At 44.1% G+C, this 17,003-nt stretch overlaps 1 protein-coding gene across 1 annotated transcript; it reads left to right on the top strand.

Moving 5' to 3' along the window:
* The first annotated feature begins 364 nt into the window (after window positions 1-364).
* Window positions 365-16,975, top strand: LOC115117629 (protein C-mannosyl-transferase DPY19L1-like). The gene is made up of 22 exons (XM_029646116.2): window positions 365-898; window positions 1,208-1,232; window positions 1,389-1,476; window positions 1,666-1,803; window positions 1,900-2,020; window positions 3,299-3,392; window positions 3,536-3,593; window positions 4,067-4,158; window positions 6,384-6,483; window positions 7,029-7,106; window positions 8,896-8,982; window positions 9,100-9,159; window positions 9,424-9,504; window positions 9,690-9,791; window positions 10,163-10,234; window positions 11,107-11,186; window positions 11,334-11,358; window positions 11,716-11,835; window positions 14,264-14,438; window positions 14,670-14,769; window positions 14,862-14,987; window positions 15,265-16,975. The coding sequence occupies exons 1-22, from the start codon at window positions 655-657 to the stop codon at window positions 15,434-15,436; spliced, it is 2,238 nt and encodes a 745-aa protein (XP_029501976.1). The 5' UTR covers window positions 365-654; the 3' UTR covers window positions 15,437-16,975.
* Window positions 16,976-17,003: the final 28 nt, after the last annotated feature.

Consider the following 17,003-nt stretch of genomic DNA (forward strand, 5'->3'; position numbering starts at 1 on the left):
GAGTACACAGCGGCAGAATACCTGACCACTGTGACTGACCCAAATGTAAGGAAAGCCTTGACTAGGTACAGACTCTGTGAGCATAGACTTGCTACTGAGAAAGGCCACTGCAGGCAGACCTAGCTCTCAAGAGAAGACAGGATATGTGCACACTGCCCACAAAATGAGGTGGAAACTAAGCAGCACTTCCTAACCTCCTGCCAAATGTATGACCATAATATAGATTACACAGATCTGAGGGAAATTACACAGATCCTCAAAGACTTTGGAAATGTTAACATATGTTTCCCACGCCAGTAAAGCCCTTAACATTGAATTGAATTGAAAGAGAGAGACAGACAGCGAGAGAGACAGAGACAGACAGGGGGGATTCTGCTGTGCCACTGTCGCATTAGGGTTGGTTATATTTACGTTAGAAAAACAACATTTTGAACTTAAGCGTTCTAGCTACCAACTGACACGCATGTATGTGTGTTACCATGGCTACTAACGCATGCAGTCTGTATTAACTCCAGTTGGGGGCGAACATTTCAAAGATTTGTGCAGTGAACACATCATCACTCAGGTAGCTAGCAAAATGTGTGGATAGAAGGTACCCATCCAGTTACTTCTACAAAACGTATTTCACAGCCGGAGATTTACGATTATGAAAACATGGTCGTAAAAACTAGAAAACAAAACGTGAAGGATCAACCTCCGCAGCCCAACGTCGACTACAGAGACAGGAGTCCGTTTGTATCGCCAGGCACCGGGAAAAGTAGACGAGCAGGAAAGGGCACCCCTTTCAACAGCTTGCTTCACAATAAGAATGGACTATTTCCTGGGTTTTCATTCATCAGAAGTAAGCTTGGCCTTACTCCGTCAGCTTTTGTGAAACTCGGAATTACTCTGGTTCTTGGTAAGTGTCACACAACACATATACAGTACTTAGCTAGCTACCAGTACTGTAACGATGTTGCTAACGTTGCTAGGTCGCTTACGTTAGCTAGCGCTAGCTCAAACAGCATACGACGACAGCTAACGTTACTGAGGTTGCTAGGCTGTGCCACGGTCATTGGTGGCTAGCAAATGATGATAGCCAATTTAACGTTACTGTAGTTAGCTAACAACGGTAATTATATTATTAACTAGCTGGCTAACTAATATTAGAACATTGATTAAACCCCACAACTTAATATCATTAACGGTTCTGTTTTTTTCTTCATAGCTGCTCTGGCTGGGTATTTACATTGGTAAGTTAAGTAACTAACGTTAACCTCAGTCTAACAACATTTCAGGTCATTGACATGCACTTCCAGGTCTTGAATGTTTCCTGTGTACATTGATTGTAGATAACTAACGTTAGCTAGTTAGCTAGATATCCTAAAGCCTATTTGTTGTTTCTGTAGGTACCATCTCTCACGCCTCTTTGAAAATGACAGGCACTTCTCACATCTGTCAGGGCTGGAAAAGGAAATGGCATTTCGGACAGAAATGGTAAGTCTTGTGTTGTTGAAAGATGACAGAAGAAGAAACGAATGAAATAATGATGACCTATTCTATGTGTTTGTGATACTGTGCCTTGCAAAATCTTAGAGCCTTGTTTCTGTAGCAGGCCATGAGCCAATACCTGATAAGGGCTTTTGTGTGAGAATTTAATCAAATTGTTATATGATCCTGATCTAGGGCTTATACTACTCCTACTTCAAGACCATCATTGAGGCCCCAACCTTTCTCAACGGCCTTTATCTGGTCATGAACGATCGGCTTACAGAGTACCCACTGGTTATAAACACACTGAAGAGGTTCAATCTCTATCCAGAGGTAACATTTGTGGAAATGAACATCCTTGGCATTTGATTGGACAACAGACTTTGTTGAGGGTCTTCATGCTGAAATCCTTCCTCCACTGCTGTCTAGGTGGTCCTGGCCAGCTGGTACAGAATCTACACAGATATAATGGAATTCTTTGGACTCCCCACCAAGATGTGTTGGTCCATCAATAGAGGAGAGGGTATGGCTGCAGTGGACGGCTGTGAAGGTACCAATGCTGTCTTGTTTGACCTGAACACACACACACACACAACTCTCTAGGCCGGATGCAATCAAACCAGCTCTATTGGAAATCATAAAGAAAATGAGCGTTATTCCTGTGCCACCCAGCTGCAGTGGTTCATCTGAAATATTAGTTGTAAAAACCTCATTATTGCTGCATATGAAATTGAAAGTTGGCATAACACCAGTGTTCCACTCTATAGAGAGAGAACTGCTTGAAGACACAAAGCCAATCTGTTTGATTTTAATTTCAACATATATATATATTCCACTGCACTGGATGAATGTTATTTTTCTGAATTGTGGATTTCCAAATGTGTAAGTTTGACTGAATACCAGTTCATTTCAGGAAAATAGAGATCTGTGTCTCCCAAAGGAATGCCATGCAGTTGCTTAGCTTATGAATAATTGCAATCTGTGAGGCTATTTCTTGCTTTCGTTGCATTTTAATTGAGCTGCTGCACTAAGGGAAAGCTTTGGTTTTTTAAATTTCACATAACACATTTCACATGTATCTGGGCCAACTTCAATGAAATCTATGAATAAGGGGAATGTGTTTTGTAAGGGGGAGGTTGTTCCCCTTTTCTACTTGTTGAACTGTTCTCTTAACTTGTCATTAGCACTTCATGGCATGTTATATGCGTAGTACTTCTCAGTGTTATATAGTCAAGACTGGAGCAAGTTACACTTATTTCTAATTAAAGGTGTGAATTATGTGAAAGCACACTCTATGTAGTTTGAAGGTGCTGCTGTACATGTAAGTGCCGCCTGCCTTTTGTTCCTGTTTCCACAAGCTGAGTGCGCAGCAAATTAGAGCAGACTCAGAATAGCCCTTTATCCTCAGCAGTTCTATGGTAGTGCAATGAAAGAAAGCCTCCCACTTCAGGAAAGCATTAAGAAGGCGACTCACTGAAGGCTTCAATGTTTCCATTAGCCTATGTCTTTCATTATGAGCGAGCCATGTCAGGTATCAATCAATATTACATCATGCTTTCAAGCATCTTATTTTGAGCCATTCCATCAGTCGACTTAACATTTTCTGAAAGTAAGTTAATTTGTTTGGTACAGTAATACAACAAGCAAACAATATTCTCACTTTCATTTCTGTCTAGGACTTCAGGCCATGGCCATAAAATAGCATATAGTATTTGAATAGAATCTCTGGTCATGAGAATCAGTGTTTTGAAGTTATGGTCTTTGGCTATTCGAGGTCCTTGCCATTGCCAGTCTCAATCCTAATAGTTTCTCTGTCTGTGTGTGTCAGGTATGGGTGACCCTGCATACTTCTACGTGACCTTTGTGTTCCTCCTCAATGGTCTGATGATGAGTCTGTTCTTCATCTACGGGACCTACCTCAGGTAACTTAACCTTTAGCCTCCTTTGATTCTGCAACGGTTGGGCTCAGATTAAGACTTTAAAAGTAATTTAGTCACTTTAATCTTCTAACAAAGACTGCTAAAATAAGAAAGGCTGAATTATCCCCCTCCCTTCCCCTCTCTAGTGGCAGTCGGCTTGGGGGTATGGTCACGGTGCTGTGCTTCTTCTTCAACCATGGAGAGGTGAGTGTGTACCGTACAGAACTGTGGAGGTAGACTGATGAGGGTGGAGATGGGGGATGGATACAATGCAGGCAGCCATCAAAAGGATCTCCATCTCAGTCAGTATCAGACATGCTGAGTAGTTGCTCTATTGTAATATTCACACCAATCGATACTGACATTTCAATCATACTCTCCTCTCCCCAGTCGCCACCCACTTGTCTCCTTTACCTTCTCAGTCTGTGCTGGTTTCAACGCAGAAGTGTGAATGTATCCAAATCATTATTATAGGAGCATTGGTGCAGTGTGGGTGTAGGATGAAGACTAAATGTACTGGATGAGATTACTGGATGCATTTTTATGTACAAATAGTTTTTCGCAGTTGTCATTGATTGCGTAGCGGTACAGAAAAAATCCCCTTCTACGCAGCAATGTGTTGTCGCAAAATAAAGTAGGATTGTGTTTGTTTTTATGTGTGTGTTTCTGTGTCGCAGAGCACCCGGGTCATGTGGACTCCGCCCCTGAGGGAGAGCTTCTCCTATCCCTTCCTGGTCCTGCAGATGTTACTCCTCACCCACATCCTCCGGTAACTCACCATCCCTATTTCCTTCCGCCTTCCTTTCTCTCCTTCTCTTTTCAACACGCTCTGGCTGCCTCTTCATGTGCTAGTGATATGTAATGTAAAGCAGCGATTCTCAACTGGTGCTGGCTAGAGGTCGAACAACTGATTTTCGATACCGATTATTGGAGGACCAAAAAAAGTCGATACCGATTAATCTGCCGATTTGTATGTATTTTGGGAATAATGGCAATTACAACAACACTGAATGAACACTTTTAAATAATGCAAAAACACAGTGTTTGATAATAAGGTAAAAGTGCAATATGTGCCATGTAAAAAAGCTAACATTTAAGTTCCTTGCTCAGAACATGAGAACATATGAAAGCTGGTGGTTCAATATTCCCAGTTAAGAAGTTTTAGGTTGTAGTTATTATAGGAATTATGGCGCGTCAACTATTTCTCTATACCATTTGTATTTCATATACCTTTTGACTATTGGATGTTCTAATAGGCACTGAAGTTTTGCCAGCCTAATCTCAGGAGTTGATAGGCTTGAAGTCATAAACAGCGCTATGTATTAAGCATTGCTAAGAGCTGCTGGCAAACGCAGTAAAGTTTGAATGAATGCTTACGAGCCTGCTGCCATCTACCACCACTCAGTCAGACTGCTCTATCAAATATCAAATCATAGACTATAATATAATGAACACAGAAATACGAGCCTTTGGTCATTAATATGGTCAAATCTGGAAACTATCATTTCGAAATCAAAAAGTTTATTCTTTCAGTGAAATACGGAACCGTTCCGTATTTTATCGAACGGGTGGAAAACCTAAGTCTAAATATTGCTGTTACATTGCACAACTTTCAATGTTATGTCATAAAACGTGTAAAATTCTGGCAAATTAGTTCGCAACGAGCCAGGCGGCCTAAACTGTTGCATATACCCTGACTCAGCGTGCAATGAACGCAAGATTGATTTTAAGAAAGGCATTGTTTATGGTTAGGTAGATTCGTGCAACGATTGTGCTTTTTTCGTGAATGCACATTTGTTAAATCATCCCCCGTTTGGCGAAGTAGGCTGTGATTCGATGATAAATTAACGGGGACAGCATTGATTATATGCAAAGCAGGACAAGCTAGTTAACCTAGTAATATCAGACCATGTGTAGTTAACTAGTGATTATGTGAATATTGATTAAAAAAATTCAAATAAGATACGTTTAATGCTAGCTAGCAACTTACCTTGGCTCCTTGCTACACTCGCGTAACAGGTGGTCAGCCTGCCACGCAGTTTCCTCATGGAATACAATGTAATCAGCCATAATCAGCGTCCAAAAATGCAGATTACCGATTGTTATGAAAACTTGAAATCGGCCCTAATTAATCGGCCGTGCTGATTAATCGGTCGACATCTAGTGCTGGCCGTCTCCAACAAATTTTGGTTGTAGAAGGTTTTTGATAGTTTGCGGCTGTCTGACTAAATTGTATTTATTTTTGTATAAAAAAATACTCCAGTCTGATCTTAAACCAGGTAGATAGTGGGTAGAAATGATAATGTACTTACATGTTTTTATTTAATCCCTGAACACCTTTTTTTAAATCACAATATTTCAATATAGAGCTATTAGCAGCACTATCTTGGTTGATTTTTGTGATCTCAAGCCAGTGAGGTGACTTTATTAACATTCTTCATCGAGAATATGTGCAAAGTGTAATTATTGACAATGAAAGAGGTGGCTGTGAATGTTGTTCCCTTGTCATATAATTCCTACATTAACTATCAATATACCATTCCTTTTTTTCTTCAATATTGGATTTTGGCGATTCTTTATCGCGATGCGAATATTGATTCGCGACTGAGACAACCTAGTTCAATTTGGATCCCGAGGCAAAACCATTGGAGAACCACCGATGTAGAGTATAATGAGAGCTCTGCAATTGTTATGATCTCAATTAATTGTGGTCCAGATATCTGGTTTGTAAAGCCTGATGTTGGCAATACCAAGGTTGTTGGTTCCGTTCCCACATTGATCACATTTTGTATTCAGTCTAATTCACTTGGAGTCAAAGTCTCTGCTATTCGACCCCTTTAACTTGTTCTCTAAAGCTGTCAGTGTGAGTGGAGGGCTTGGTGGCTGATCCATTCAGGCTGCCTCTAAATAGAATGTGAGTGTTAGTGTAGGCTTGTGTCAATGGATGTCCTTACCTCTTGCCTCCTGCCCTTTTCCACATCTATCTCTCCAAAGGACACGCAACCCCAGCAGAAAGGCCATGTGGGCGTTGGCCATCTCCAATTTGTGCTTCATGCTGCCCTGGCAGTTTGCCCAGTTTGTGCTGCTTACCCAGGTAAGAGAAAAAGAGGGAGAGATAAATATAGAGAAGGGTGGAGGCTGTGAGAGGAGTGGAGAAGAGGAAGACAGAGTGAGGAAGAGATGGTGATAGAGTGAAGAAGGGAGGCTGTGAGAGATTGAGAGAAAGGGAGAAGAGTAAACTGGTAAAGGGACATTGTAAGAGATGGAGAAGAGGATAACAAAAAAAGAGCAACAGACAGTGAAAACGGAGGGAGGGTGTGAGACAGATGGAGAAAAAGACTGGAGGAGGTGGGGAGGCAGACCAAAGCGTTGAAGGTTAGTCTCACACAAACAGGATCTGCTGGCATCTTTGCTTAGCAACAGCTTTGCTATCAGTCTGGCTAGATTATTATAGCAAGTGTCCCTCTGCTAGCTAATTAGAGCATTATATATGGGGATTTTACCACAAACTGTAATCTAAGTACTTATAACATCAATGTGTTGTGCTCGAAAATAAGCATGCACCCTTTATTGCAATCATTTCAAGGTTGTTGTATACACTACTTATTGCTTGTGTTTACACTTGACTACTTGTTTCAGGTGGCCTCGCTCTTTGCCTCGTACATCCTGGGATACATCAGCCCCACCAAAATGCAGTCCCTCCTAGTGACACACATGGTAAATGTATTTTCTGGTTCCTAACTAACCTGTACTTGTGGGCGTGCATCGTAAAACAGGGCTGTGCGTTCTGTCAAGGAGTGTGTTTGTGTGTGCGTTTTGGTCCGTAGCTACATTACTCCTCTCCATCACAGTTCCAGTTCTCCTAATCCTCTAAGCAACACAGGCTGTTAGTGTGGATAGCGTAAGGAGCTGGGGAGATAAGAGAAGAGGCCCTTTGTATTAAGATGATACTGGAAATTTGTGTCGTCGGAGGAGGAGAGAAGGACATTTTTATTTATTTATCCGTTATTTTACCAGGTAAATTGACTGAGAACACGTTCTCATTTGCAGCAACGACCTGGGGAATAGTTACAGGGGAGAGGAGGGGGATGAATGAGCCAATTGTAAACTGGGGATTATTAGGTGACCGTGATGGTTTAAGGGCCAGATTGGGAATTTAGCCAGGACACCGGGGTTAACACCCCTACTCTTACGATAAGTGCCATAGGATCTTTAATGACCTCAGAGAGTCAGGACACCCGTTTAACGTCCCATCCGAAAGATGGCACCCTACACAGGGCAGTGCCCTGGGGCATTGGGATATTTTTTTAGACCAGAGGAAAGAGTGCCTCCTACTGGCCCTCCAACACCACTTCCAGCAGCATCTGGTCTCCCATCCAGGAACTGACCAGGACCAATCCTGCTTAGCTTCAGAAGCAAGCCAGCAGTGGTATGCAGGGACATATGGCGGTGAATAATTTATCCGCCTGGCAAGAAGTGGCAGCGTGAAGAAAACTGGGACACACACAGGCTTGTGTCCTCGACGACTTACAGCATTTTTAAGCAACAAGTAACAAGTTTGGTGTGCGTGTTTGGTGTGCGTGTCAATGTGCCATGACAACAGGAAAAGAAAAAAAACTTTCACACACAACTCTTTTGATAGTCCCAGTCGGTATTAGATTGAATGTTGCAGCCCTGCCCACCTGTGGGGGAAAACAACCGGTGGTTGCCTAGGTTACCCCATTGGCTCACAGCTGAAACGCAATTTCCTTGTTGTCAACCTGCTTTAGTCAATTACAAAACTACAACATGTCTAAAGATAACTTATCAAAATTGCCTGCTCCCGAGCGTTCTCACTACTTAGAGAAACATATTGTAGAGTTGCCTCATGGCTGTTTTCATGAGGGTGCTAACAGCCATGTGAGTGCTACCGACCAGAACATTAAGCTAGCCAAGACCAACAACACAAACAAACGGACTATAACGGATTATACAGCTACAAGCAGTAGCATTAAGACTGTGACTGAAGGCTTCACGTTTTCCGTTGGGGTTAGTGGCGTTACAAACGGACTCTACTAAACAAGTTAAATGTCTTTGAATGTGATAATGTTTTCCACACACATACTGTAGCTAATGATGTAAAATGATTTAAATATTCCAGTGTATATAAGGCACATGCTTACTTGGACACTGGGTCGCCATATTTCCCACTGTCCTACACCGAATAGCCTGAAGCCATAGGGCTCTTCTCGCATGCTCTATTTCCCTATGTGGATGCATTGTGAACCGCTGGGATTTTTGACCTGGTTACATTACATGTACATTGAACAACACAGCAGGTTTTCTGCATTTATTTTTTTGTTTAACAAATCTATGATGAAGTTTACACTCTTACACTTGAGGTCAATGGGAAAGAATGTTTGTTTTCCACAATTTGTAGGCGTGGTCAAGGGGAATTCCTTATTATTATGTAAATATCGACTCGGACTATGTCACTAAACTTCTTTCCACCCCACTCCATCTCCAGATCACACTTGCCGTGTGCTTTGTTCTGATGTTTGGAAACTCCATGCTGCTGACATCATTCTACGCCTCCTCGCTGGTCTCCATTTGGGTGAGCTGGACTAGCACTCTCCTCATGCTTTCAATGTGTAGAGGATGTCTTTTATGTTAAGCATGGTGTGATGTTGAAAATGGTATGGTGTTGAAATCAGTTCCTTCCTGGTTGCAGGGAATAATTGCCCTGCGGGACAAATTTGCAGAAGCCTTCAAACCTGGCTTCATCACATGGGTAAGAGGTGTGTGTGTGGACATGTTTACTATACTTGTGGGGACCAGAAGTCCCCACAAGTATAGTAAACAATTAAAAACTGGGGACATTTTGCCGGTCCCCACGAGGACAAAAAGTATATTTCTAGAGGGGTTAGAATTAGTGTTAAGGTTTAGGTTAGGGAAAATATGATTTTGAATGGGAATCAATTGTGTGTCCCCACAATGTTAGTAAAAGAAGACTGCGTCTGTCTGTCTCCTGGTTGACTTGTCTGTCTGCTCTCAGGTCATGCAGGGCCTGGTATGTGTTGTCTCCACGGTCATTCTCAAGTTCATGCTGTCAGCTGTCTTTGGAGCCTCTGATGATGTAAGTCTTTGAAAATAGCCCTGTGCATTTGAAACAAAATGCCTTACATTTTGGTGCCTTTTCTGGCAGAATCACTGCATTTTGAAACAAGCCATCACTCAAAAGTATGATAGTAATTAAAGTAAATAGGAATATGCTAACAGTATTTGAAGTTGCATCTACTTTTACAACAATTTCTCTCCCAGGCTCACATCAGTAGCTTAATAAAGTCCAAGTTTACCAGCTACAAGGACTTTGACACCATGATGTATACCTGTGCTGCTGAGTTTGACTTCATGGAAATTGAGGTATGAAAGACACTTGGCCGTATTTGGCATAGCAACATGGCACTAGTGTTAGAAGGCATCCTTTCATAGTATTTATTTTATTTTACATTTATTTAACTAGGAAAGTCTGTTAAGAACAAATTCTTATTTTCAATGACGGTCTAGGAACAGTGGGTTAACTGCCTTGTTCAGGGACGGAACGACATCTTTTTTTACCTTGTCAGCTCGGGGATTCAATCTTGAAACCTTTCGGTTACTAGTCCAACGCTCTAACCACTAGGCTACCTGTCGTCCCATTTGGCAGCTCATTTTGTAAAGGTCGTGTGTGGTATGTGTCAGAAAGAAATGTTTTTCTCCAGTCGATCTGACGTGTATAACATTGCTCTTCTCAGACCCCACTGCGCTACATCAAGACACTGCTGCTTCCCATCAACATGCTGGTGGTTGCTGTCATAGCAGGACGGGTAAGACTTCATTTGTGTGCCATACACCAGGCACTCCACACAATCCACTGTTAGTGAACAAGGCAGGCATCCTTGAAAGGTCATTTCTCCCGTTCTGCTTTTGACATGCCTGTTGAGCTCAATTTATCATATTTGAGGCAGGCTTGAGAAATGGAAAGATAATTATGTTCCAAAAATATTCAAGAATCTCCTCGAGCGTGTCCAAATGTGTCAGTTTGATCTAATTGTGTGTCAAATGCAGAATTAATAAGACAAGTGCGGGCCTCCCGAGTGACACAGCGGTCAAAGGCACTACAGTGCTTGAGGCGTCACTTCAGATCCAGGTTTGATCCCGGGCTATGTCGCAGCCGGCGGCAACCGGGAGTCCCATGAGGCGACGCACTATTGTCCTAGCGACATCCGGTTAGGGGAGGGTTTGGCCAGCCGGATGTCCTTATCCCATCGCGCTCTAGCGACTCCTTGTTGCGGGCCGGATGCATGCACGCTGACATGGTCGCCAGTTGTACGGAATTTCCTCCAACACATTGGTGTGGCTGGCTTCTGGGTTATGCGAAGCAGTGCGGCTTGGCAGGGTTGTGTTTCGGAGGACATGTTGCTCTCGACCTTCACTTCTCCCGAGACTACAAGACTAACTACCAATTTAGATATCAAGAAATTGGGGAGATAAAGGGGTAATAAGAAATAATGTGCCATTTTGATTCTGCTTGACTTGGTGAAGAAATGGAGGGCTTCTAAATAGTGATACTGGTAGAAATTATAATGGTTCATTATTTGCTGTGAATATGCTCACTGGTCATTGGGTCAACGTTATATCCCTTCTACGGTTTGTCTTTTTTTGTGACACTGTTTGTCCCTTCTCCTACTCTGTACAGACCATCCAGGATGTTGTGAGGTTCCTGAGGGAAGGAGAGAAGTATTCTGTCAAACCTGAAGACGATGACGACGATGAACAGTGAGTATATTTCCCTCTGTCCTCTGTTGTAAAACTCGCCCTCTTAACAGCACAAGTCAAGGCAAACTTCCATGTGCATTTTGCCCATTCATTCTTATAAAGACAACACAACTTGACATTTTGACAACTCATAACTTTTTTTCACAGCCCAGAAATGTTGGCAAAAGGAGAGGTAAGCAAGCATCCTGATTTCCCTGAATGTTACTGCTGTATACACCGTGCCAGAGTCTCCTCACGCCATATGATTCAAGCCTTCTTTTTTTCCCTTAAATGTGGTAATGTTCATCTGCTTCAGCTACAATAGTAATGATCGTCTAAGTGATTTTCATAACCTGCATACAGAGGCAATTTTTTCCTGCCAGTTAAATTGCTCGCTTTATCACCAGTTCTAGCTCTAACCATTTATTTCTCTCACTTCCTCCATCCATCCCTCCCCCAATCGTGTTCTCTCCCTGTGCCCTTCAACCCTCATTCTCTACCTGGGCTCTTTCTCTCTCTATTTATCTCTCTTTCTCTGTCATGGTGTCAGCTGGTGTACCATAGCCTACAGTTGATAGCGTTTGTAGTGCTGGCGATGCTCATCATGCGTCTCAAGCTCTTCCTCACACCCCACATGTGCATCATGGCCTCCTTGATCTGCTCCAAACAGGTCAGTCCCCGACGCCATTCAACATGACACGACATGACGCCACTCGACATGACGCCACTCAACATGACATGACGCCACTCAACATGACATGACGCCACTCAACATGACATGACGCCACTCAACACGACATGACGCCACTCAACATGACACGACGCCACTCAACATGACACGACATGACGCCACTCAACATGGCACGACTCAACATGACGCCACTTAACATGACACGACGCCACTCAACATGGCACGACTCAACATGACATGACGCCACTCAACATGACACGACGCCACTCAACATGACACGACGCCACTCAACATGACACGACGCCACTCAACATGACACGACGCCACTCGACATGACACGACGCCACTCAACATGACACGACATGACATGACGCCACTTAACATGACACGACGCCACTCAACATGACGCCACTCAACATGACACGACGCCACTCAACATGACACGACGCCACTCAACATGACACGACGCCACTCAACATGACACGACGCCACTCAACATGACACGACGCCACTCAACATGACACGACTCAACATGACACGACGCCACTCAACATGACACGACGCCACTCAACATGACACGACGCCACTCAACATGACATGACACGACGCCACTCAACATGACACGACGCCACTCAACATGACACGACGCCACTCAACATGACACGACGCCACTCAACATGACATGACACGACGCCACTCAACATGACACGACGCCACTCAACATGACACGACGCCACTCAACATGACACGACGCCACTCAACATGACATGACACGACGCCACTCAACATGACATGACACGACGCCACTCAACATGACATGACACGACGCCACTCAACATGACATGACGCCACTCAACATGACTTGACACGACGCCACTCAACATGACACGACGCCACTCAACATGACACGACGCCACTCAACATGACATGACACGACGCCACTCAACATGACGCCACTCAACATGACACGACGCCACTCAACATGACACGACGCCACTCAACATGACACGACGCCACTCAACATGACATGACACGACGCCACTCAACATGACACGACTCAACATGACACGACGCCACTCAACATGACACGACACGACGCCACTCAACATGACACGACACGACGCCACTCAACATGACACGACGCCACTCAACATGACACGACGCCACTCAACATGACACGACGCCACTCAACATGACACGACACGACGCCACTCAACATGACACGACACGACGCCACTCAACATGACACGACACGACGCCACTCAACATGACACGACGCCACTCAACATGACACGACGCCACTCAACATGACACGACGCCACTCAACATGACACTACATGACACGATGCCACTCAACATGACACGACGCCACTCAACATGACGCCACACGACATGACACGACGCCACTCAACATGACACGACGCCACTCAACATGACACGACGCCACTCAACATGACACGACGCCACTCAACATGACACGAAGCCACTCAACATGACACGACACGACGCCACTCAACACGACACGACGACACGACTCAACACGACACGACGCCACTCAACATGACACGACGCCACTCAACATGACACGACGCCACTCAACATGACACGACGCCACTCAACATGACACGACGCCACTCAACATGACACGACGCCACTCAACATGACATGACACGACGCCACTCAACATGACACGACGCCACTCAACATGACACGACGCCACTCAACATGACACGACGCCACTCAACATGACACGACGCCACTCAACATGACACTACATGACACGATGCCACTCAACATGACACGACGCCACTCAACATGACGCCACACGACATGACACGACGCCACTCGACATGACACGACGCCACTCGACATGACACGACGCCACTCGACATGACACGACGCCACTCAACATGACACGAAGCCACTCAACATGACACGACACGACGCCACTCAACACGACGCCACTCAACACGACACGACTCAACATGACACGACGCCACTCAACATGACACGACGCCACTCAACATGACACGACGCCACTCAACATGACACGACGCCACTCAACATGACACGACGCCACTCAACATGACACGACGCCACTCAACATGACATGACACGACGCCACTCAACATGACACGACACGACTCAACATGACGCCACTCAACATGACACCACTCATGACATGACGCCACTCAACGTGACACGACGCCACTCAACGTGACACGACTCAACATGACAAGACACCACTCATCGCAACTCGGTGAGATTCAACACACCACACAGATACCGCAGAGTACATAACGTACCAAAGATGGATCACAACACCACTACCACTAGAGACCTCCATCAGACGCACTACAGACCAATGTTCTCATTGATGCTCATGTGTTGTCTGTCTGTGTGTTAGTTGTTTGGCTGGATAGGGGAGAAGTTCAAGCTCCACGTGATGGTGTTTGGCATCCTGTCCATCATGGCCATGCAGGGTGCGGCCAACCTGCAGGCCCAGTGGGGCATCATGGGAGAATTCAGCAACTTACCCCAGGAGCAGCTGCTGGACTGGATCAGAGACAACACACCGCCCAGTAAGTAACGTCTTCATCCTACCTCTGAAACCAGAGGCTCGAGATAAACAAATAATTCTAAATGGCATCCTTCGTTAAGGAATTGACTGATCTGACTAGGTTGGATTGGTGAAAGCAATTGGCTGGTAACCTCGCTTTCAGGTATCCAGTCCCTTTCAGATCAGTGATCATGACCCATGCCTCTGTGGACTCTTCTCTTAGATGTACTGTTTTGTTTTGTGTGTGGTGCAGACTCTGTGTTTGCTGGAGCTATGCCCACCATGGCCAGTGTGAAGCTGTCAGCCGGCCGGCCCATCGTCAACCACCCACATTACGAGGACGCTGGACTGAGGTGTGGACAAAACATTGATACTACTGTACTCGCTATGTGCTAGGCTAACACCAATTCAGCGTTGTCTAAACGTTGTGGTCTGTTCCACTCAGGGAGAGGACCAAGCTGGTGTATGCCATGTATAGCCGCAAGTCTGCCGAGGTGGTGAAGAGGAACCTGATGCAGATGGAGGTGGACTACTTTGTCCTGGAGGACTCGTGGTGCACCCGGCGCTCCAGGTAACCCTGGGTGGCCTTCCCGTCAGTAACCAACTGCTGTTTACACTGTCATATGTTCTTGTGACATTGTCAACAAGTCATTCCAGTCAGTACAGGGCATTTTTCCAACTCACTCACAAATTACTCTGAATTTAACTGAACCCAATTCTGCTGCCAAGTGACCATTTGAACTATCTGTTTCGCAGTCTGTTAATCACACAATGTTTTGGTTCAGTTTGTTTCTTTGCTGAAATATTTTCTCTTTCTCTGCCCCTTTCTCTTTCTCTGTGCTCTCCAGGCCTGGCTGCAGTATGCCTGAGATCTGGGATGTGGAGGACCCTCAGAACGCTGGGAAAGTCCCCCTCTGTACGCTCATGTCCAGGGACTCCAGGCCCCACTTTGCCACTGTTTTTCACAACAACGTTTACAAAGTTCTAAAAGTTCCCAAAGCAACTAAAGAGCTCAGATAACAGCAGGGTCGGCCTGTTTTTGGTGCTACCTTCTATTATTTCCACCGACCTGGTGCGTGTTTTTATATAGTTCCCTTTCCTGTTGGTCTGTCTCCTTTGGAGGTACCACTGCCACAGCTGCGTTTTACGTCTCCCTTTTTGAGGCTCTGTTAGAGCAGTGGACTGACGTGATGGGCTAGATAAGAGTCCCCACTTGTGTTGTGTAAGCATTTCATTTAATTTTATGCGAGCTTATACTAAAAGTTGTTCTTAAAGATAGAAATGCATTTTATTTTTGTGTGTATTAGTACATTTTGGATGTCAGGCATATTTAGTTTTTGTACTTTTATGCCCTTTTTTGCATATTAAGAATTGTCAATATTTAGTGTAATAATTTTGTTATTTGCCAAAGCAAAGTGTAGTTAGTATAACTACTAGTGTTACAGCTGCAAGTGTCAGCTTAATGTAGCACACCTGAAAAGTCCTTTTTAAGAGAAGCGGAATATGATCATCTGCAAACAGATTTTTCCCAACAACCCATTGCAACTTGTAGCAGTGCATTATTTTAAGTATTAGCGTAATGACCTACCACCATATCAGTGGTTTAGGACCCTGTTTTGACATACAAAAAATACTTTTAGGCATTTTTTGGGAATTGTTAAAGTCATGCCAATTTAGCGTCATTGCTTTGTACTCCACCACAGGAAGTTACGTCATTAATTTGTAGCCTTTTTTTTTGCACCTCAGTGGCCTTTGCACATGTCACAACAGCAACATAATTGAATTCAACAATGTATTATGACAACAACAAAAAAAATGTTTTGAATGATTTGAATTGTAATGCGCTTGCGGTTACTTCCCCATTTTATTGTGGGGATATAGCTGTGAAAGACTACGCCACTCTGGACTCCACTTTGCACTGGTGTGCTCTACTCTCTTAAAACCACTTTCCCCTTTTGTTCATGCAGCTCTGAGTCCTGACTGTGAAAGTCCCTTTGCCACTCTGAGGTCAAGGGTCAAACAGGAGAGTGCTCCAGAGCTCCACTTAACTGGAGTGTAGTTCTCATTATCCCGGTGACTCATTCTGCCTTTTTACCAGTGTGGCTTTGAAGTTACTTAAAACAACCCCCGTGTAATCATTCCAGTGTAAAAGCTACAGTATTGTTGGGTACAAATCATCTCACCAATACAGGTGAGGCATTTTAGCAATAAGCTGTTCGTTACTCAGACTTGAAGGTTTCTACAACATTCATCAATTGTAATAGTTTCAAGCAGCGTTTTCAATTAAATGCAAGAAGTTTATTTCAATGTATTCTGCTATTTCTGTGACTGTTCATGAATAGCACAGCAAGTGTTTTATGCTAAGTTTATTTTTGGTTATGTCCAAGATATACAGTAAGGTACTGAAGTGATCTTGAAAGCAAAATGCCTGTTTTTAGTGGTGGAGCGGTGACCACACAATTTGAAATATTTTGACATCAACATTTCTTGTGACAGGCCTAGCTTTGTCTAATGCTTGTTGATTTCATCTGTATTTTGAAAATAAAATGTTTATCAGCATCTTTCTTTCTCTTGTTTTTGATTAACA

Source organism: Oncorhynchus nerka, linkage group LG14 (assembly GCF_034236695.1).
Source record: "Oncorhynchus nerka isolate Pitt River linkage group LG14, Oner_Uvic_2.0, whole genome shotgun sequence".
Taxonomy (NCBI): Eukaryota; Metazoa; Chordata; class Actinopteri; order Salmoniformes; family Salmonidae; genus Oncorhynchus; species Oncorhynchus nerka.